This window comes from Salvelinus sp. IW2-2015, linkage group LG23 (assembly GCF_002910315.2).
Source record: "Salvelinus sp. IW2-2015 linkage group LG23, ASM291031v2, whole genome shotgun sequence".
NCBI lineage: Eukaryota > Metazoa > Chordata > Actinopteri > Salmoniformes > Salmonidae > Salvelinus > Salvelinus sp. IW2-2015.
The window spans coordinates 10580440-10603558 of record NC_036863.1 but is presented as its reverse complement, the minus strand read 5'-3'; the positions used below and the strand labels follow the sequence as shown (position 1 = coordinate 10603558).

At 42.5% G+C, this 23119-nt stretch overlaps 1 protein-coding gene across 1 annotated transcript in view; it reads right to left on the bottom strand.

Moving 5' to 3' along the window:
- Positions 1-23119, bottom strand: part of LOC111950595 (double C2-like domain-containing protein beta) — a 179288-nt gene that overhangs the window by 55101 nt on the left and 101068 nt on the right. Inside the window, 1 exon segment of the mRNA XM_023968298.2 lies at positions 9345-9420. Coding sequence (XP_023824066.1) covers positions 9345-9420 — 76 coding nt within the window.

Here is a 23119-nt window from a genome sequence, read left to right as displayed (position 1 = left end):
ATTAAACTGTCGACAGCTACTCTCTCTGTGCGCTTGAGAAAGGTATGAAGGTGAGAGAAGAGGAGATGGAAACGCATGGTGGTGAGATATGCTGTGGCTAAAGGTAATGTGTCAGTCTATTAATTATGAAAATATAAAAAAATCCCTATTACTAGGCTATTCTCTCCCAGACTCATGGATAGAAAGTTTGGAGTGTAGCATAAGGTAACAGTCCATCCAGTATGCGAATCCAGTATACAGTTCACACTCAAAAGGTGATTACTAGAATTTGTTTCATTTTGGAGAATATCTTAAATCTATGTTGTTGTTGTTTTTTCTGCCGTGAGTAATATGTGGTAGGCTATTAGGCTATGTATTGTATAATGACACAATCATTATTTTAATGATGTGTTTTTGGGGGGGGCTTGGGCTCATATACACTCACCGGCCAGTTTATTAGGTACCGGGTCGGACCGACATTTGCCTTTAGAACAGTCCATCTCATCCCAAATATTCTCAATTGGGTTGAAGCCTGGGGACTCTCAAGTAAACTGAACTAGCTGTCATATTCCAGGCGATGTTTTTCCACTCCTCAATTGTCCAGTGTTGGTGATCATGTGCCCATTGGAGCTGCTTCTTCTTGTTTTTAGCTGATAGGAGTGGAACACGGTGTGGTCTTCCGCTGCAATAGGCCATCCGTGACAAGGGTCGACAAGTTGTGCGTTCCAAAATGCCGTTCTGCACACCACTGTTGTACTTTCGATTGTATTTGCATTGGTATCAGAGTAGTTAGAGGGACAATAGAGCACTTAGTATCAAGTATCAGGCCATTAGTGACCTGGCGGTCGTTAGCGAATTGGCTACTACCAATGCATGTCCAGAGTGCATAAAAGGATATTACTATGACTCAACGGTCATGTGGGATTTGACAATGGTCATGTAATTCAGATTAGAAATCTCGTCTCATCTCATCCATATCAATCTCTTCTCAGGTTAAACCAGAGGTGTGAACAATTTCCCTGTTTATGACACGTTCTCAATTCTCGGGTGATTTCGTCAACACCAGAATGCCACAGTAGCGACACACAAGGACAACGTTTCTCAGACGTAGAATGAAAATGCCAGATTGCAATTAAATGAAAGAATAGGCATATCAATGCATGCTGGGAACTTAATAAGCAGGCAATTATTAATTCCAGTGGGTTCGATTAAACAAAAGTTTGAACAAGAAGCTTCCGTGTTGTGTTCATCTATCTCGCGGCTGTGGTGCGTTGTTTGTGCATCACAAGTGGTGATCTATAACTGATTACCATCTGATGTGAGAGATGCATTTAATCACAAAAGACAGCCAGGGAAATATCAACCTGGCTGCCTGCCAGTGACTTGAATATTTCTCAAATTAAACTAATCTACCAATATCAATCAATCAATGCATGCTGACTGCATTAGCTAGTTATCACCAGTGATTTTCAATCAGTGCAGTTAACTTAAAGGTAGGTAAGACAACCACAAATCACATATCACATACATATAAGGTATACATGGTTTTGGTTATCACTAGAATCTGCAAAGTAGTGCCATTGTATGCCTGCTGACTGGGGTCGATGCAGTAAGAATATAATTCCACAGTGATGAATCACACATTCAATGGCTTTACATAAGCCATTACATGAGGAAGTATCTATATTTACGGTTGCATCTGCAGCAGCAGCCTCTGGTTACTAATCTTTTGCGATAAGAGTGAGGTTGGATATTTGATTAAAATAGAGAGTTCAGTATGTCCCTTTCATCCCTACCTTTTATCTGACATGCACGTAAAAAAGGGCTGTCACATACAGTACCAGTCAAAAGGGTTTTTCTTGATTTTTACTATTTTCTACATTGTAGAATTGTGAAGACATCAAAACTATGAAATAACACAAATGAAAATATATTTTATATTTTTCAAAGTAGCCTTTGCCTTGATGACAGCTTTGCACACTCTTGGCATTCTCTCAACCAGCTTCACCTGGAGTGATTTTCCAACAGTCTTGAAAGAGTTCCCACATATGCTGAGCACTGGTTTGCGCTTAGTGAGACTATCATTTGTATTTCAAAAGGACAATGACCCAAAACACACCTCCAGGCTGTGTAAGGGCTATTTGACCAAGAAGGAGAGTGATGGAGTTCTGCATCAGATGACCTGGCCTCCACAATCACTCGACCTCAACCCAATTGAGATGGTTTGGGATGAGTTTGACCGCAGAGTGAAGGAAAAGCAGCCAACAAGTTCTCAGCATATGTGGGTACTCCTTCAAGACTGTTGGAAAAACATTCCAGCTGAAGCTGGTTGAGGGACTGCAAAGAGTGTGCAAAGCTGTCATCAAGGCAAAGGGTGGCTACTTTGAAGAATCTAAAATCTAAAATATATTTTGATTTGTTTAACAATTTTTTGGTGACAACATGATTCTATTTGTGTTATTTCATAGTTTTGATGTCTTCACTATTATTCTACAATATAGAAAATAGTAAAAATAAAGATAAACCCTTGAATGAGTAGGTGTCCAAACTTTTGATTGGTACTGTATATGCAGTAGTATTGTATCGATACTAAAAATGCTTATATAACAATGTGTCTAAGAAGTGCACAACATAAAACATCATACCATACTGTAACAGCACCTAAGAAACATTTCAATGCAATGCATGAACATCCATAAGTGTTTAAGGAAAAAACCATATAGACGTATGCATGTCATTGGCAAACCCTTGCTTATATGTTGACTTGTGAGTAAGATGGTATGTAGCTTTTACACTGTATTGTGCTCTTTATAGAAAGTTAAGGAACAGCTCCTACCACAGAGTTCCATTGCTATGAGACACTTCACTCCAATTTAGTGATTAGAGAAGCACATTGCTTTGCAAGGTGGATTTCACAAGCCCACACGTTCTGTTAGGGATCAGTGTTGAGTTGAATGAAACAGCAAGATGATATTGTGTGTGGTGGTGAGTAATGGACAGTGAGGATGAAGAACATCTTCAATTAACTGGTGGGATTATTTGCCGCTGAGTCATCGAACATGAATGTTCCGGAGAACAAAGCCCCAGCTTATTGGTTTCCTCTCAAACAGCAGCTGATTCATTTCTGAAACTCCACACAAACAACCAGAGCAATGTGTCTATCTAACGCTCTCCAGGACCAGAGGTTGACACCATTGCTAAGGCAACTTGTGTTTAGTTTTTATGAAAAGGGGAAGTGAATTACCCTCCTCTTTCAAATGTCATTGTTTTATTGGGACAGATATAGTGATTAAAAAAGGTATAGTGATTAAAAAAAAAACGATGAGAGGTGTGCAGACCGGGTTGAGGAGATCAACGTGGGGATTGAAATTCGAAATTCTAAAAACTTTGTTTTTTCACAGGCCATGCGCAGTCTGGAGTTGGCTGCGTTAGCACTAGACCAAACTCAGACACAAGCAAAACAAATTTGGATGTAAATTCTCTGGCGGCAAGTCTGTCTGTCTGGACCACTTGATGGCCGCCATTAAGAAGGAGTGAGGAACATCTGAGGCCTGTCACAGCTGCCATGTTTGTGGTGCAATTTCAGGCCCCCAAATTTAACAGTGTCCATATGCCTGACGTTCACACCCAATCAATTACCTAATAATGGTCTTAAGGAGAGTTCACACGGAGGTCAAGGTGTCCAAACAGTTGGGGACAGCCTGGCTGATTAGAAAACCCTTATTTGCAGCTGCTAAGTGGATTGTTGGCACGACAGAAGGCTAGATCACGGAGACAATGTGGCAAGACAACACTATTTGTGGCCGGGAAATGGTAACAGACATCTAAAAAGAACTGGCTTGATCCGCAGGTACTACACTACAAGAATTTGATTAAAGGATTCAAAACCCTTGAACTGACATAATAAGTCACAGTGAAAGACTACCTGGGCTTTGGTAATGAAATAAGGTCTTGGCTTGGCAATGAATGGAAGATGAGAACGGGCTAAACTTGAGGGGGTTGGAGAGAATGGGACAGCATGCGTCATCCCTTTGAATGGACACGATCAGCATGGATAAAATTAATTGCCAACCGTCTGATAACCGTAGACATAATCTGAAATTAGTAATGGCTCAATAGCAATGTTCTCTTCACTAATTAATCACTGTAACACTCTTCCTAAACTACTTGTCATAGGGCCCGATCTACGCTGTCGCAAGCCTGACATGACAGGCTGGGGGTATATCGATATAACTGGTGTCACTATACGATAAATGATTTGCTGCAGTAAAAACACAAGTTAAGCCAGTTTGATCAAATTAATTTGTATTTGTCAAATGCGCCTAATACAATGGGTGTGGACTTTACTGTGAAAGTACCAGTACCAGATCAATGTGCAGGGGTATGAGGTATTTGAGGTAGATATGTGTACTGAACAAAAATATGAACGCAACATGTAAAGTGTTGGTTCCATGAGCTGAAATAAAATATCCCAGAAATGTTGCATATGCACAAAAAAGCTTATTTCTCAAAAATGTTGTGCACAAATTTGGGACAATAAAAGGGCACTCTAAAATGTGCAGTTGTGTGTTTATGTTAATTTCTCTACCATAAGCCGTCTCCAACATCATTTTAGAGAATTTGGCAGTACGTCCAACTGGCCTCACAACCGCAGACCACGTGTAACCACGCCGCCAAGGTCCTCCACATCTGGCTTCTTCACCTGTGGGATCATCTGAGACCAGCCACCCGGACAAGTGATGAAATTGTGTGTTTGCACAACTGAAGAATTTCTCTGCAAACTGTCAGAAACCGTCTCAGGGAAGCTCATCTACGTGCTCGTCGTCCTCACCAGGGTCTTGACCTGACTGCAGTTCGGAGAAGTGTGCTCTTCACAGAGGAATCCCTGTTTCAACCGTACCGGATAGATGGCACACAGCATGTATGGCGTCGTGTGGGCGACCGGTTTGCTGATGTCAACGTTGTGAACAGAGTGCCCATGGTGGCGGTGGGGTTATGGTATGGGCATGCATCAAATCAAATCAAATCAAATCAAATTTTATTAGTCACATACACATGGTTAGCAGATGTTAATGCGAGTGTAGCGAAATGCTTGTGCTTCTAGTTCCGACAATGCAGTAATAACAACAAGTAATCTAACCTAACAATTCCACAACTACTACCTTATACACACAAGTGTAAAGGGATAAAGAATATGTACATAAAGATATATGAATGAGTGATGGTACAGAACGGCATAGGCAAGATGCAGTAGATGGTATAGAGCACGGCATATACATATGAGATGAGTACTGTAGGGTATGTAAACATAAAGTGGCATAGTTTAAAGTGGCTAGTGGTGCATGTATTACATAAAGATGGCAAGATGCAGTAGATGATATAGAGTACAGTATATACATATACATATGAGATGGGTAATGTAGGGTATGCAAACACTACATTAAGTGGCATTGTTTAAAGTGGCTAGTGGTACATTTTTACATAATTTCCATCAATTCCCATTTTTAAAGTGGCTGGAGTTGAGTCAGTATGTTGGCAGCGGCCGCTAAATGTTAGTGGTGGCTGTCCAACAGTCTGATGGCCTTGAGATAGAAGCTGTTTTTCAGTCTCTCGGTCCCTGCTTTGATGCACCTGTACTGACCTCGCCTTCTGGATGATAGCGGGGTGAACAGGCAGTGGCTTGGGTGGTTGTTGTCCTTGATGATCTTCATGGCCTACCTGTGACATCGGGTGGTGCAGGTGTCCTGGAGGGCAGGTAGTTTGCCCCCGGTGATGCGTTCTGCAGACCTCACTACCCTCTGGAGAGCCTTACGGTTGTGGGCGGAGCAGTTGCCGCACCAGGCGGTGACACAGCCCGACAGGATGCTCTCGATTGTGCATCTGTAGAAGTTTGTGAGTGCTTTTGGTGACAAGCCGAATTTCTTCAGCCTCCTGAGGTTGAAGAGGCGCCGCTGCCTCTCTCAAACTTGATGATTGAGTTGGAGGCGTGCATGGCCACGCAGTCGTGGGTGAACAGGGAGTACAGGAGAGGGCTCAGAACGCACCCTTGTGGGGCCCCYGTGTTGAGGATCAGCGGGGTGGAGATGTTGTTACCTACCCTCACCACCTGGTGGCGGCCCGTCAGGAAGTCCAGGACCCAGTTGCACAGGGCGGGGTCGAGACCCAGGGTCTCGAGCTTGATGACGAGTTTGGAGGGTACTATGGTGTTAAATGCTGAGCTGTAGTCGATGAACAGCATTGTCCAGATGGGTTAGGGCAGTGTGCAGTGTGGTTGCGATTGCGTCGTCTGTGGACCTATTGGGTCGGTAAGCAAATTGGAGTGGGTCTAGGGTGTCCGGTAGGGTGGAGGTGATATGGTCCTTGACTAGTCTCTCAAAGCACTTCATGATGACGGAAGTGAGTGCTACGGGGCGGTAGTCGTTTAGCTCAGTTACCTTAGCTTTCTTGGGAACAGGAACAATGGTGGCCCTCTTGAAGCATGTGGGAACAGCAGACTGGGATAAGGATTGATTGAATATGTCCGTAAACACACCAGCCAGCTGGTCTGCGCATGCTCTGAGGACGCGGCTGGGAATGCCGTCTGGGCCTGCAGCCTTGCGAGGGTTCCATCTTTTGATAGCATAAGCTACATACAACGAACACACAATGTGTACGACAGCGTGTTAGAGTTCCCGCCAATATCCATCAACTTTGAAGAGGAGTGGGACAACATTCCACAACCCACAATCAACAGCCTGATCAACTCTATGCAAAGAAGATGGTGATCACACCAGATTCTCACTGGTTTCTGATCCACGCCCCTACTTTTTTTGTTCAGGTATTTGTGACCAACAGATTAATATCTGTATTCCCAGTCATGTGAAATCCATAGATTAGGGCCTAATACAGTTTTTGAAATTGACTGATTTCCTTATATGAACTGTAATTCAGTAAAATCTTTGACATTTTGCATGTTGAGTTTATATTTTTGCTCAATGTACATGAAGGCAGGGTAAAGTGACTAGCCATCAGGATAGCTAATAATATGTGTAAAATAAAGAACAGAGTAGAAGCAGCAGAGTAGCAGCAGCAGATAAACCTTCACGCAAGCTACTGTATATTCCAAGCATTCATAACAGGGCATGATAGTGTCCGCTTTCATAACAGGGCATGATAGTGTCCGCTTTCATAACAGGGCATGATAGTGTCCATTAATTTGCGATAATCAGACATGACACCATCTGATATGCAACACACAGGCCAATATTATGCATCAATGCATCACTGCATTTAGAGTATTAAAGGGACATTACACTCCAAAATCTAAGTTTGTCAGATGTTTTCAATAGTATCCTAATATCAAGATGAATCCACATCCCACACCACCAGTTGTGTACGCCTCAAGTGAATGGAAAAGATAAGCACAATAAATCTGGAAATTATATGGTTCTTATCTGTCTATTATTTTTGGACAGTGGCATATTGCTGGAACTACAAAGCAGATGGGCTTGGAGCTGGACTTATCTCAACAGAAGAACACATTTGAGGTCTGAAAACATCTCTGTTTTTGGAGTGTAATACACTTGGTGCTCTTGAGCCAAAAAGGGTCCCCTAAATGGCTAAACTTATTGTCCAGAAATGACCTCATTGGAAAGAAAAGGGCACATCTCCTTGTTAGCCTATAAATTACAGATTGTATTGTATGAGGAAAGAAATATACACTGCTCAAAAAAATAAAGGGAACACTAAAATAACACATCCTAGATCTGAATGAATGAAATATTCTTATTAAATACTTTTTTCTTTACATAGTTGAATGTGCTGACAACAAAATCACACAAAAACTATCAATGGAAATCAAATTTATCAACCCATGGAGGTCTGGATTTGGAGTCACACTCAAAATTAAAGTGGAAAACCACACTACAGGCTGATCCAACTTTGATGTAATGTCCTTAAAACAAGTCAAAATGAGGCTCAGTAGTGTGTGTGGCCTCCACGTGCCTGTATGACCTCCCTACAACGCCTGGGCATGRTCCTGATGAGGTGBCYGATGGTCTCCTGAGGGATCTCCTCCCAGACCTGGACTAAAGCATCCGCCAACTCCTGGACAGTCTGTGGTGCAACGTGGCYTTGGTGGATGGAGCGAGACATGATGTCCCAGATGTGCTCAATTGGATTCAGGTCTGGGGAACGGGCGGGCCAGTCCATAGCATCAATTCCTTCCTCTAGCAGGAACTGCTGACACACTCCAGCCACATGAGGTCTAGCATTGTCTTGCATTAGGAGGAACCCAGGGCCAACCGCACCAGCATATGGTCTCACAAGGGGTCTGAGGATTTCATCTCTGTACCTAATGGCAGTCAGGCTACCTCTGGCGAGCACATGGAGGGCTGTGCGGCCCRCCAAAGAAATGCCACCCCACACCATGACTGACCCACCGCCAAACCGGTCATGCTGGAGGATGTTGCAGGCAGCAGAACGTTCTCCACGGCGTCTCCAGACTCTGTCACATGTGCTCATTGTGAACCTGCTTTCATCTGTGAAGAGCACAGGGCGCCAGTGGCGAATTTTCCAATCTTGGTGTTCTCTGGCAAATGCCAAACGTCCTGCACGGTGTTGGGCTGTAAGCACGACCCCCACCTGTGGACGTCGGTCCCTCATACCACCCTCATGGAGTCTGTTTCTGACCGTTTGAGCAGACACATGCACATTTGTGGCCTGCTGGAGGTCATTTTGCAGGGCTCTGGCAGTGCTCCTCCTTGTACAAAGGCGGAGGTAGCGGTCCTGCTGCTGGGTTGTTGCCCTCCTACGGCCTCCTCCACGTCTCCTGATGTACTGGCCTGTCTCCTGGTAGCGCCTCCATGCTCTGGACACTACGCTGACAGACACAGCAAACCTTCTTGCCACAGCTCGCATTGATGTGCCATCCTGGATGAGCTGCACTACCTGAGCCACATGTGTGGGTTGTAGACTCCGTCTCATGCTACCACTAGAGTGAAAGCACCGCCAGCATTCAAAAGTGACCAAAACATCAGCCAGGAAGCATAGGAACTGAGAAGTGGTCTGTGGTCACCACCTGCAGAACCACTCCTTTATTGGGGGTGTCTTGCTAATTGCCTATAATTTCCACCTTTTGTCTATTCCATTTGCACAACAGCATGTGAAATTTATTGTCAATCAGTGTTGCTTCCTAAGTGGACAGTTTGATTTCACAGAAGTGTGATTGACTTGGAGTTACATTGTGTTGTTTAAGTGTTCCCTTTATTTTTTTGAGCAGTGTATTACTATTATCATAGTGCCTATGAACTGTACACACAATTTGAGTTAGCAACTAAACTACTATAATGTACCTTTTAATGTAAGTATAATAAGACAGGTACGTACCTTACTGGCCCCAGGCAGTAGGTGCAGTTTGACATACGGATCCGAGAGCCCGTTGTGGTCCATGGGTTTTAGCCCCTGTGGGAGAGACAGACAGAGAAGAGAGTGTCGTAAGACTTCACAAGGTAGTACCTGCCAGACATACAAGGCCGCCTGACATCCAATTTAAGTCAAACACTTTTGTTTCTGTGAAGTGCACAACCTCGTCAGAAGAACAAAAGCCATGTCCCTAATTAGAACAAAAAATTCCATCTCACTGCCTCAGTCGACTTCAGAATGTGTTGAGAGAAACTGAAATAACGAGTAAATATAACTCTTATGAAGGTTAGCTCTCTAACAAGAGAACTAAAACGGTTCATATGAAGTACTGGGTCAGCATACGTGTTAGTAAATCAACTATACTGAACAAAAATATAAACGCAAAATGGAACAATTTCAAAGATTTTATTGAGTTACAGTTCATAAAAGGACATCAGTCAATTGAAATGAATTCATTAGGCCCTAATCTATGGATTTCACATGACTGGGAATACAGATTTGCATCTGTTGGTCACAGAAAAGTAGGGGCATGGATCAGAAAACCAGTCAGTATCTTATGTGACCACCTTTTGCCTCATGCAGCGTGACACATCTCCTTCACATAGAATTGATCAGGCTGTTGATTGTGGCCTATGGAATGTTGCCCCACTCCTCTTCAATGGCCGTGCGAAGTTGCTGGATATTGGCGGGAACTGGAACACGCTGTCCTACATGTTGATCCAGAGCATCCCAAACATGCTCAATGGGTGACCTGTCAGGTCACCAACACAAAATGTGAAGAAATCCAAGGGGTCTAAATACTTTTGCAAGGCACTGTATATTTCCCTATATCAACCAAACGCCATTGATGTGCAGCATCAGCTACTGCGGCAGTGAACGGAGTTGCCCATCCTTGTACTAGGGCATTGTCAGATGGACATGTACTAATATTTGAAGTTACAAAAAAACAGATTGTTGTAACTCTTAGTTGTTTGTGACTTGTTTGCAATTGCTTAGTGTCAGCTGAATCAAACTTGTACTTTTTCTCTCTCTCCCCCTCTGTTAAGTTGAACTGTTTTCCTTTTGTGCGTGCGCTCGCACGTGTCTATCTGTCTGCGTCAGTGCTATCCTATCTCCCAAACTTATTTGCTCAGCCATGTGTGGGAGTAACATTCTTCAGTGTGTGTGTGGCATTTCTCTCCCAACACAGAGCAACACTTGGTAATGAACGTTTTTTTGATCCCCATGAGTTTCGGGTGAACAAGTGCAAAGTTAATATTTCTATTTTCGTGAGGCGGCGACTCGTCTGCAAAACCTTTTATACATATTTGTGTGTGCCTAATCAAAAACTCATGTCACATTCCAATTCCACATCAAAACCAAACTATGAAAACTTTAGGAACAAAAAAGCTTGAAATATGATTGTAGGACTGAGCAGAGCAGGAGGGAATGAGTGTTTTTTCTCTGTTCCTACATCGCTTCCTCTTAGCAATCATTTGTTGGAGGTCCATTACTGCCTCTACTCTCTACGCTCTGAGCCTTTCCTCTTTTCATTTGCAGCGAACAGCATCTCATCTCCTCTACAAAGCCCCAGGTTGAGTCAGATGTTTGTGTGGGACACAGATGGATGTTCTCTTTGATAGTGCAGCGGGGCAAATGTCTCCCCATTGTGCGAGCGGCTTCAGAGCCGCTCCACAGATGTGAATTGATAGGATCTGTCGTGGAATGGCGCCAGACAACAAAAAGGCTCCCAACACACACTTGTGGGCCCCACTACTCCAAGTTATTTTATGTTATGTTCTACTGTAGATACCACTACCAGTCTCTGGGCTGAACCCAATAGGATTCAGACACTTTGGAATAAGCTGTCTACAAGTAGCATGAAATATCAGCTTTGCATTTGACAGGCAGCTCAAGGCTGATGTATTGAGTACATGTAGTGTTTAGTGAGTGGATGCTTCCCTAGGTAAATTGCTTTGTTCATGGTTTAAACAGCTAGCTGGCTGACATACAGTATGAGCCAAGGGGTGCTCCTTCACTCTGATACGTCGCTGAAGAGCAATAGATCAATAGCTTTGAGGCACTATGATACTGTGTTCTTGCACCGTCACCAGAGTTGGGGTTTATTCCAGAAATTAAATTAAATTCCCTCTCCCTGTAAATTCCATTTAACTCAATTCAAACTCCAGTTCAGTCGTTGAATTCAGAGATAATTCAATTCCAATGTTAGGTACATTCCCCAAATTCAAATTCAATTCCCTCAGGCTTTCAGGATGATAATGTCACTGTTCAGACAGGCTAGCTATACTAGAAATGTAGAAGTTGAAATGATTTAAAACAAATCCTTTACTCCATTTTTTATACTAATTGCCTTACTTCCATCAATTCAAGATTAAATATTTGTACAGTTACAATTCAATTTCAATTGAAATAGTCCAAAAAGTCTAATCCCAATTCAATAGCTTAAAGAATGTTGACATTTGAATTGAATTGAACATACATTCTCCACTTCATGAGTGAATTTAATTGGAATTTCAAATTAAATTGGAATTGACCCAAACCCTGACTGTTAGGCTGTATGGGTGGCAGCATTAAATACATGGCGAGGTAAAACTCAACCAAAGCTCCCTGTGCAGCTACAACCTCCTCTACCCAGTTTTCTTCCTTACTGAAGAAAGACTAGCCCAGTCAACCGAAACAGAAGCAAGCGAGATCAGAATAGTTCCACCAGGCTAGAGGAGGACCAGACATGGGCCCTGGTCTGAAATACCTGGACATCTGGTTAAGTGTTCTACAGGATACCAGGTATGATGGCCTGAGTTGAGCCAAAGCTGAAACTACAACCAAAGCTGAAATGCTTTCATCATCTAACAATTTTTTGTCATCTCTTTATAGTAAAGACAGGGAATAGGCTATATCATACATATTTTCCCATTAAAACTTGAAACTATGGCACTAAAAAATGGGAGTTGATTGAAGGGACTGACATAGATACTATCTTCCTCCGTGGCAGTTACCACCCCACTGACCTTCTAAACTCTAAACTGGGCAGAGATGCATTATGTGGGTTTGGTGTCGGATGAACAGACTACTGCATGATCGCGGCCCTGATTGCCTAAGCCACCAGTGAATAGCCAGTTGATCATAATTATGGGGAAACGGGGGGGAGATGACGGTTATGAAAGGCAGATGGGCGCCATGCATCAGTGTATCCACACACCTCACATATAGTCATTCATTCCCCTTGATGCTGCCTTTGTGTGTCGTGCCGGTGTCTCCGCCTCCCTCCGGCCCCTTTCCCCACATGCCTGGAAATGTCTGAATTTGTTGAATCAAATCCTCTTTATCTCTAATATTACCCTTCCTTGCTTCATCTCCTTACGCAAGGAGGTGTGTGTGGTTGAGCAAGGCAGAATACATGTTTGTGAATGTAGGGATTAGTTTCAGTGAAATGCTGGAGGGAATTGGAGGGATGTAAGAAGTCTTGTAGATAACCTAAGCTTCGTGGACAGCCTATGAGCTAGAGTTTACATGGCTTGTGTGGAATTTCATTCTGTTAAAGGCAAAGTACCATTAAAAAAATTATTTTACTGAGTTGTATCAATATTTCCACACTATGAGGTTGAAATAATAGAGTTCAATTGTGAAAATGATGATATTGCCCTTTTAATGTAATAGCTGTTTGAAAAGAGTGCCTGAAATTTCAGCCTGTTTTGGTGGGATGGAGTTTTGGCCTGCCTGGTGACATCATCATCCGGTAAATTAGTTAATAGACCAATAAGAATTCCAAAGCTAGTTTTCAGACTTTCCCTCCCCACTTAGACCACTTCCAGACAGTCCTAGCTTGAGAAATGACTCTAAGCTAAGAAGCAATTATTATTTTTTTTTTTACTATTTTAATTAGAGAACACAAATCACAGTAAAGTACTTAATTGTTACCTCAAAATTATTTGATATTGAGATAACAATGGCTGCATTGGACCTTTAAGCTTTAATTATATTCAAGTAAACAGGAGTTTGGCAAATTTCAAATGCTCTAGGAAACATTCAATACACTCACTGTTTTTCTTGCCTATTTATCAAAATAGCCACAGGCAGCTGCTGCAAAGTATGCATACCTTTATCTTGCAGCTCGTGTGGGATGCACACAACTGCCCCAAACAACGCTTTTTGAAAAACACTGAAAAAAGTCTAATCTCAGAAATGCAAAAAACTAAAACTAACCCACTGTTTGCTTAAAACATAAATGTTCTTAATACATTCTGTCTAGCATCTGTGCTACATCTGGAGACCCTTTTCCCGTTGCTGCATTTTGGCCTTATTCCCTGCCACATTTAACGGTCTCTGGCATATGTCTTTGTTAGCATATCTGACTGGCCTGTGTACCTGCAGGGGGTAGAGGCATCAATCACTAACAGCAGTGATAATGGAATAGATGAGGTTGGGTGGAGATCCCAGCCCAGAGTAACAGTCAGGGTGGGGTTAAGAGACAATTTATGCTTGATCCGAAAATGTGGTCGTAGGTGCAGTATGGATAGTCTGACACAATTGCAGAGCCTCCGGTGGAATGCAGAGGCCAAATTTTGTAACAATGCAAAGGGCTCCGTAATGCTCCGCATTGACATGATTGCTTGATGGTAGGTGGGGGCGGGAGGTCCAGTATAAACACACTCACTTCCTTGATGCAGATGTCGGATTGACCATGCAGAGCCTTTAACTTATAAAGAAATTAAATCCGCATTGTGTTTTTTTTCCTACGCCACAATACTAACAAGTATCGCGATACTGGTTACGTCCCGGCCCAAATGTATAGTATACTGTAGGATGTACGCCCACTTTAGAAAGGCTCTATTTTCTCTCTTTCTTAAAACGGCATTGTTGGAAAAGGGCTTGTAAGAATTTCACAGTATTTGGCGCATGTGACAAATATAATTTGTCCACTACTTTACCTGTTGATTCATAGACTTTCAGGTACTGCACATAAACTTACACCGATAAAAAAAAACATACACTGTACCCTCAGCCTGAATCTGGCACTGAATGGTGTGGCTGTTGAACAAATTGAGGACAGTTGCTCTCGAGTCTGCAGGAACTACTCACATCCATACACCCTCCCCCCCTTAGATCAGGGATGGACTACTGGTGGTTCCTGCAGACCCGCGAGCAACTGCGGCCCCTCATGATGAGTTCAGATATTTGTGGCACATAACCCCATCAAAGTTAGCCATCCCTGCGTTAGATTGTAAACTGTCACGGTCAAAACAACACTGTAGATTTAATGGTTGTAAAGATGGGGAGAGGTCTGTCCGTGATAAAGAGGTGCTCTGCTTTTTTGACACCACAAAGCAAGTCCTGCAGGCTCTAGTTGCATATTATCTTGATTATTGTCCAGTCATATGGTCAAGTGCTGCAAAGAAGGACCTAGTTAAGCTGCAGCTGGCCCAGAACAGAGCGGCATGTTTTGCTCTTCATCGTAATCAGAGGGCTAACATCAATACAATGAATGCCAGTCTCTCTTGGCTAAGACTTGAGGAAAGACTGATTTTCAATGTACCAATGGCACATGGTTTATGAATTGACACGCAAAACGACGCCAGATTCAAAACGTTGAATTATTCCATTTAAATTATTATACAAAATTCTTGCAACCAATAGAATGTTATATATATGGGGGATACAATTTTCCCAGCTCTGCAGATTTTGCTGCAAGGAGGCAGATTCATTAGATCATTTATTTTGGTACTGTCCATATGTAGCTCGTTTTTGGTCACAGGTCCAGGAATGGCTGAAGAATTGCAATATTTACCTAGAACTAACGCTGCAGATAGCAATACTGGGTGATTTGAAAAGTCATAGTCAATCGATCAATAATATAATCATTATTTTTGCAATTTTTTTTATCTTTAATTTACATTCTGTAGAAGCTATGAGAATAGAAAGGTTCACTTCTTTTGTGAAGCATCACAGCATAGTTGAAAAATATGTGGCAAATAACACCATCCATTTTGGATTTCTAAGAGATCGATAGGAGGGGTTGAATGGAGCTGAAGGGTGGGACTAATAACAAGATAACAAATGTAAAACTTACGGGGTCTGTAAAATGTTTATAGGTTCAGAACTTTTGTGAAATAGCGGATACAAATAGAAATCAAACTGGATGGACATCAGAAAAAGAGGAAGGCCAGGACTAAAAACAAACAAAATATAACTATTGTAAAATAGATTGTGTCTCTAAAATGTGTATAGTATGTATAAACAGAAGGTAGAAGCCTAAGTGTTTTTGTTTATTAGTTTACTCCAATTGGGGGAGGGGTTGTAGGGTTTGCGGGGAATAATAAAGGTATATACTAAAAAAAAGTGTGTATGTGTACATACAGTTGAAGTCGGAAGTTTACATACACTTAGATTGGAGTCATTAAAACTCATTTTTTCAACCACTCCACAAATTTCTTGTTAACAAACTATAGTTTTGGCAAGTCGGTTAGGATCTAAACAATTGTTTACAGACAGATTATTTCACTTATAATTCACTGTATCACCGTTCCCGTGGGTCAGAAGTTTACATACACTAAGTTGACTGTGCCTTTAAACAGCTTGGAAAATTCCCGAAAAATATGTCATGGCTTTAGAAGCTTCTGATAGGCTAATTGACATTATTTGAGTCAATTGGAAGTGTACCTGTGGATGTATTTCAAGGCCTACCTTCAAACTCAGTGCCTCTTTGCTTGACATCATGGGAAAATCAAAAGAAATCAGCCAAGACATCAGAAAAAAAATTGTAGACCTCCACAAGTCTGGTTCATCCTTGGGAGCAATTTCCAAACGCCTGAAGGTATCACGTTCATCTGTACAAACAATAGTACGCAAGTATAAACACCACGGGACCACGCAGCCGTCATACCGCTCAGGAAGGAGACGCGTTCTGTCTCCTAGAGATGAATGGACTTTGGTGCGAAAAGTGCAAATCAATCCCAGAACAACAGCAAAGGACCTTGTGAAGATGCTGGAGGAAACAGGTACAAAAGTATCTATATCCTCGGTAAAACGAGTCTTAAATCTACATAACCCGAAAGGCCGCTCAACAAGGAAGAAGCCACTGCTCCAAAACAGCCATAAAAATGCCAGACTACGGTTTGCAACTGCACATGGGGACAAAGATCATCCCAACCGTGAAGTACAGGGGAGGCAGCATCATGTTGTGGGGGTGCTTTGCTGCAGGAGGGACTGGTGCACTTCACAAAATAGATGGCATCATGAGGCAGGAAAATTATGTGGATATATTGAAGCAACATCTGAAGACATCAGCCAGGAAGTTAAAGCTTGGTCGCAAATGGGTCTTCCAAATGGACAATGACCCCAAGCATACTTCCAAAGTTGTGGCAAAATGGCTTAAGGACAACATAGTCAAGGTATTGGAGTGGCTATCACAAAGCCCTGACCTCAATCCCATAGAAAATTTGTGCGCAGAATTGAAAAAGCGCCTACAAACCTGACTCAGTTACACCAGCTCTGTCAGGAGGAATGGGCCAAAATTCACGCAACTTATTGTGGAAGCTTGTGGAAGGCTACCCGAAACGTTTGACCCAAGTTAATCAATTTAAAGGCAATGCTACCAAATACTAATTAAGTGTATGTAAATTTGACCCACTGGGAATGTGATGAAAGAAATAAAGCTGAAATAAATCATTCTCTCTACTATTATTCTGACATTTCACACTCTTAAAATAAAATTGGTGATCCTAACTGACCTAAAACAGGGATTTTTACTAGGATTAAAAGTCAGGAATTGTGAATAACCGAGTTTAAATTTATTTGGCTAAGGTGCATGTAAACTTCCGACTTCAACTGTATATGGGTATGTGTATGTATGTATATATACAGTGGGGAGAACAAGTATTTGATACACTGCCGATTTTGCAGGTTTTCCTACTTACAAAGCATGTAGAGGTCTGTAATTTTTATCATAGGTACACTTCAACTGTGAGAGACGGAATCTAAAACAAAAATCCAGAAAATCACCTTGTATGATTTTTAAGTAATTCATTTGCATTTTATTGCATGACATAAGTATTTGATCACCTACCAACCAGTAAGAATTCCGGCTCTCCAGACCTGTTAGTTTTTCTTTAAGAAGCCCTCCTGTTCTCCACTCATTACCTGTATTAACTGCACTGTTTGAACTCGTTACCTGTATAAAAGACACCTGTCCACACACTCAATCAAACAGACTCCAACCTCTCCACAATGGCCAAGCCAGAGAGCTGTGTAAGGACATCAAGGATAAAATTGTAGACCTGCACAAGGCTGGGATGGGCTACAGGACAATAGGCAAGCAGCTTGGTGAGAAGGCAACAACTGTTGGCGAATTATTAGAATAGAAGAAAATAGAAGAAGTTCAAGATGTGGTCAATCACCCTCGGTCTGGGGCTCCATGCAAGATCTCACCTCGTGGGGCATCAATGATCATGAGGAAGGTGAGGGATCAGCCCAGAACTACACGGCAGGACCTGGTCAATGACCTGAAGAGAGCTGGGACACAGTCTCAAAGAAAACCATTAGTAACACACTACGCCGTCATGGATTAAAATCCTGCAGCGCACGCAAGGTCCCCCTGCTCAAGCAGGCGCATGTCCAGGCCCGTCTGAAGTTTGCCAATGACCATCTGGATGATCCAGAGGAGGAATGGGAGAAGGTCATGTGGTCTGATGATTCAAAATAGAGCTTTTTGGTCTAAACTCACTCGCCGTGTTTGGAGGAAGAAGAAGGATGAGTACAACCCCAAGAACACCATCCCAACCGTGAAGCATGGAGGTGGAAACATCATTCTTGGGGATGCTTTTCTGCAAAGGGACAGGACGACTGCACCGTATTGAGGGGAGATGGATGGGGCCATGTTTGCGAATCTTAGCCAACAACTCCTTCCCTCAGTAAGAGCATTGATGATGGGTCGTGGCTGGGTCTTCCAGCATGACAACGACCCGAAACACACAGCCAGGGCAACTAAGGAGTGGCTCCGTAAGAAGTATCTCAAGGTCCTGAGTGGCCTAGCCAGTCTCAGACCTGAACCCAATAAAAAATCTTTGGAGGGAGCTGAAAGTCCGTATTGCCCAGCGACAGCCCCGAAACTGAAGGATCTGGAGAAGGTCTGTATGGAGGAGTGGGCAAAATCCCTGCTGCAGTGTGTGCAAACCTGGTCAAGAACTACAGGAAACGTATGATCTCTGTAATTGCAACAAAGGATTCAGTACCAAATATTAAGTTCTGCTTTTCTGATGTATCAAATACTTATGTCTTGCAATAAAATGCTAATTAATTACTTAAAAATCATACAATGTGATTTTCGGGATTTTTGTTTTTAGATTTCCGTCTCTCACAGTTGAGTGTACCTATGATAAAAATTACAGACCTCTACATGCTTTGTAAGTAGGAAAACCTGCAAAATCGGCAGTGTATCAAATACTTGTTCTCCCCACTGTATATATATTTTCCCCAAAAATATATGGGGGATTGGAAATGATGGAGACAATTACATTGATGGAAGCAACAATCTATCCACAATATTTAAGTTGATCCAAAAAAAGTATAAAAAGACAAATAAAGAAGAAAATATAAAAAATAAACAAAGGCTGACTACATCAGTTCATGTTGTGAGAAGAAACATTGTGTTGAAAATTCCAAATTGTTTGCATAGATACACACAGCACTTACAGACAAACTTACTCCACCGGACATGCCTCCAGGTTTCTTCTCACAGTCCCCAGGTCCAGAACAAAGTTAAGGAAATGTACAGTATTATACAGAGCTATAGTTGCATGGTACTCCCTTCCATCTCGTATAGTGAACAGCAAACCTGGTTTCAAAAAACAAATGCTACAAATGTCTCATGTTTTGAGGGAGTGTGTAATTGACACGCTGACTGCAATAATGTCCACCAGAGCTGTTGCCAGAGATTTGGATGTTCATTTCTCTACCATAAGCCTCCACCAATGTCATTTTAGAGAATTGAATTTGGTAGCATGTCCAACCAGCCTCACAACCGCAGACCACGTGTATGGCATCGTGTGGAAGAGCGGTTTGCTGATGTCAATATTGTGAACAGAGTGCCCCATGGTTGTGGTGAGGTTATGGTACGGGCAGGCATAAACTATGGCCAATGAACATAATTGCATTTTAATGATGGCAATTTGAATGCAGAGATACCGTGACGAGAACCTGACGCCCATTGTCGTGCCATTCATCCGCCGCCATCACCGTATGTTTCAGCATGATAATGCACGGCCCCATGTCGCAAGGATCTGTACACAATTTCTGAAAGCAGAAAATGTCCCAGTCACCAGACATGTCACACATTGAGCAGTTTGGGATGCTCTGGATCGACATGTACGATAGCGTGTTCCATATCCCGCCAATATCCAGTTACTTCGCACAGCCATTGAAGAGGAGTGGGACAATATTCCACAGGCCACAGTCAACTCTATGTGAAGAAGATGTGTCCAGCTGCATGAGCAAATGGTGGTCACACCAGATACTGACTGGTTTTATGATCCACTACCTTTTTTAAGGTATCTGTGAGCAACATATGCATATCTGTTATCCCAGTCATGTGAAATCCACAGATTAGGGCCTAATTTATTTATTTCAATTGATTGATTTTCTTGTATGAACTGCAACTCAGTAAAAAAAATGCAATTGTTGTATGTTGCGTAGATATTTTTGTTCAGTACAAATTGTACAAAAAGTATTTTTTTCGTTATGTGTCAGACCCCAGTAAGACTAGCTGTCACCATTGGTGTTGGCTAATGGGGATCCTAAGAAAGAAATACTCATGCCTTCAGAAAGTAATCACATCCCTTGACTTTTTCCACATTTTGTTGTGTTACACCCTGAATGTCACTGGCCTACACACAATACCCCATAGTGGGATTATGTTTTTAGACATTATTACAAATTAATAATGAAAAGCTAAAATGTCTTGTTTCATTCAAGCACTTTGTTATTTGCTTAACAAGTTACATAATACGTTGCATGGACTCACTCTGGGTGCAATAATAGTGTTTAACATGATTTTTGAATGACTACCTCATTTCTGTACCTCTCAGTTGAGCAGTGAATTTCAAACACAGATTCAACCACAAAGAGTAGGGACATTTTCCAATGCCTTGCAAAGAAGGGCACCTATTAGTAAATGGGTAAAAACACAAAAAACAGACATTGAATATCCCTTTAAGCATGGTGAAGTTATTAATTAGGATTAGGCTTTGGATGGTTTATCAATACACCCAATCATTACAAAGATACAGGCAACCTTCCTAACTCAGTTGCCGGAGAGGAAGGAAACCGCTCAGGGATTTCACCATGAGACTAATGGTGACTTTAAAACAGTTAGTTTAATGGCTGTGATGGGAGAAAACTGAAGATGGAGAAACATTGTAGTTACTCCACAATACTAACCTAAATGACAGAGTGAAAAGAAGGAAGCCTGAACAGAATATATATTTTTTAAAGGCACAATGTTTAAAACGGCGCCGGAAGAAATGGCAGCAGTTTTACGGGCGCCCAACCAATTGTGCTATTATGTGGGGGTTTTTCGCGTTATTTGTAACTTATTTTGTACATAATGTTTCTGCAACCGTATCTTACGGCAAAAAAATAACTAAGGACAGCGATCACTCACCTCGGATTAGACAAAGATTTACAACAAGGAGGACGCACAAGACATTCTCCAAACACCCCACAGGGTCGACATCCCCGTTATTTGCAAGAGGAAGCGACGCAGGTACAGAGGACAAAGAGCCGGATGCCTTGTCAGGACCCAGAGAAGGCGAGTGGGAAAGCTGCCGTTACCGTCAATACTACTCGCCAATGTGCAATCATTGGACAATAAATTAGACGAGGTACGATCACGAATATCCTACCAACGGGACATCAAAAACTGTAATATCCTATGTTTCACGGAATCGTGGCTGAATGACGACATGGATATTCAGCTAGCGGGATATACGCTGCACCGGCAAGATAGAACAGGGGGGGCGGTCTGTGCATATTTATAAACAACAGCTGATGCAAGAAATCTAAGGAAGTCTCTAGATTTTGCTCGCCTGAAGTAGAGTATATTGTGATAAATTGCAGGCCACACTACTTGCCTAGAGAGTTTTCAACTATACTTTTCGTGGCTGTTAATTTACCACCACAGACAGATGCTGGCACTAAGACCGCACTCAGCCAGCCGTATAAGGAAGTAAGCAAACAGGAAACCACTCACCCAGAAGCGGCGCTCCTATTGACCCGAGACTTTAATGCAGGGAAACTTAAATCAGTTCTACCAAATTTCTATCAACATGTTAAATGTGCAACCAGAGGGGGAAAAAAATTCTAGATCACCTGTACTCCACACACAGAGACGCGTACAAAGCTCTCCCTCGCCCTCCATTTCGTAAATCCGACCACAACTCTATCCTCCTGATTCCTTACAAGCAAAAATTAAAGCATGTAGCATCAGTGACTCGGTCTATAAAAAAGTGGTCAGATGAAGCAGATGCTAAACTACAGGACTGTTTTGCTATCACAGACTGGAACATGTTCCGGGATTCTTCCGATGGCATTGAGGAGTAAAACACATCAGTCACTGGCTTTATCAATAAGTGCATCGAGGACGTCCCCCCCACAGTGACTGTACATACATACCCCAACCAGAAGCCATGGATTACAGGCAACATTCGCAATGAGCTAAAGGGTAGAGCTGCCGCTTTCAAAGTGCGGGACTCTAACCCGGAAGCTTACAAGAAATCCTGCTATGCCCTGTGACGAACCATCAAACACGCAAAGCGTCAATACAGAGCTAAGATTGAGTCTTGCTACACCGGCTCCGACGCTCGTCTTATGTGGCAGGGCTTGCAAACTATTACAGACAACAAACGGAAGCACAGCCTCGAGCAGCCCAGTGACATGAGCCTACCAGATGAGCTAAATCACTTCTATGCTCGCGATGAGGCAAGCAACACCGAGGCATGCATGAGAGCATCAGCTGTTCCGGACGACTGTGTGATCACTCTCTTCGTAGCCGACGTGAGTAAGACCTTTAAACAGGTCAACATACACAAGGCTGCGAGGCCAAACGGATTACCAGGACGTGTGCTCCGGGCATGTGCTGACCAACTAGCAGGTGTCTTCACTGACATTTTTGACATGTCCTTGATTGAGTCTGTAATACCAACATGTTTCAAGCAGACCACCATAGTCCCTGTGCCCAAGAACACAAAGGCAACCTGCCTAAATGACTAGACCAGTAGCACTCACGTCCGTAGCCATGAAGTGCTTTGAAAGGTTGGTAATGGCTCATATCAACATCATTATTCCAGAAACCCTAGACCCACTCCAATTTGCATACCGCCCAAACAGATCCACAGATGATGCAATCTCTATTGCACTCCACACTGCCCTTTCCCACCTGGACAAAAGGAACACTTACAGTGGGGAGAACAAGTATTTGATACACTGCCGATTTTGCAGGTTTTCCTACTTACAAAGCATGTAGAGGTCTGTAATTTTTATCATAGGTACACTTCAACTGTGAGAGACGGAATCTAAAACAAAAATCCAGAAAATCCCATTGTATGATTTTTAAATAATTAATTTGCATTTTATTGCATGACATAAGTATTTGATCACCTACCAACCAGTAAGAATTCCGGCTCTCACAGACCTGTTAGTTTTTCTTTAAGAAGCCCTCCTGTTCTCCCATCATTACCTGTATTAACTG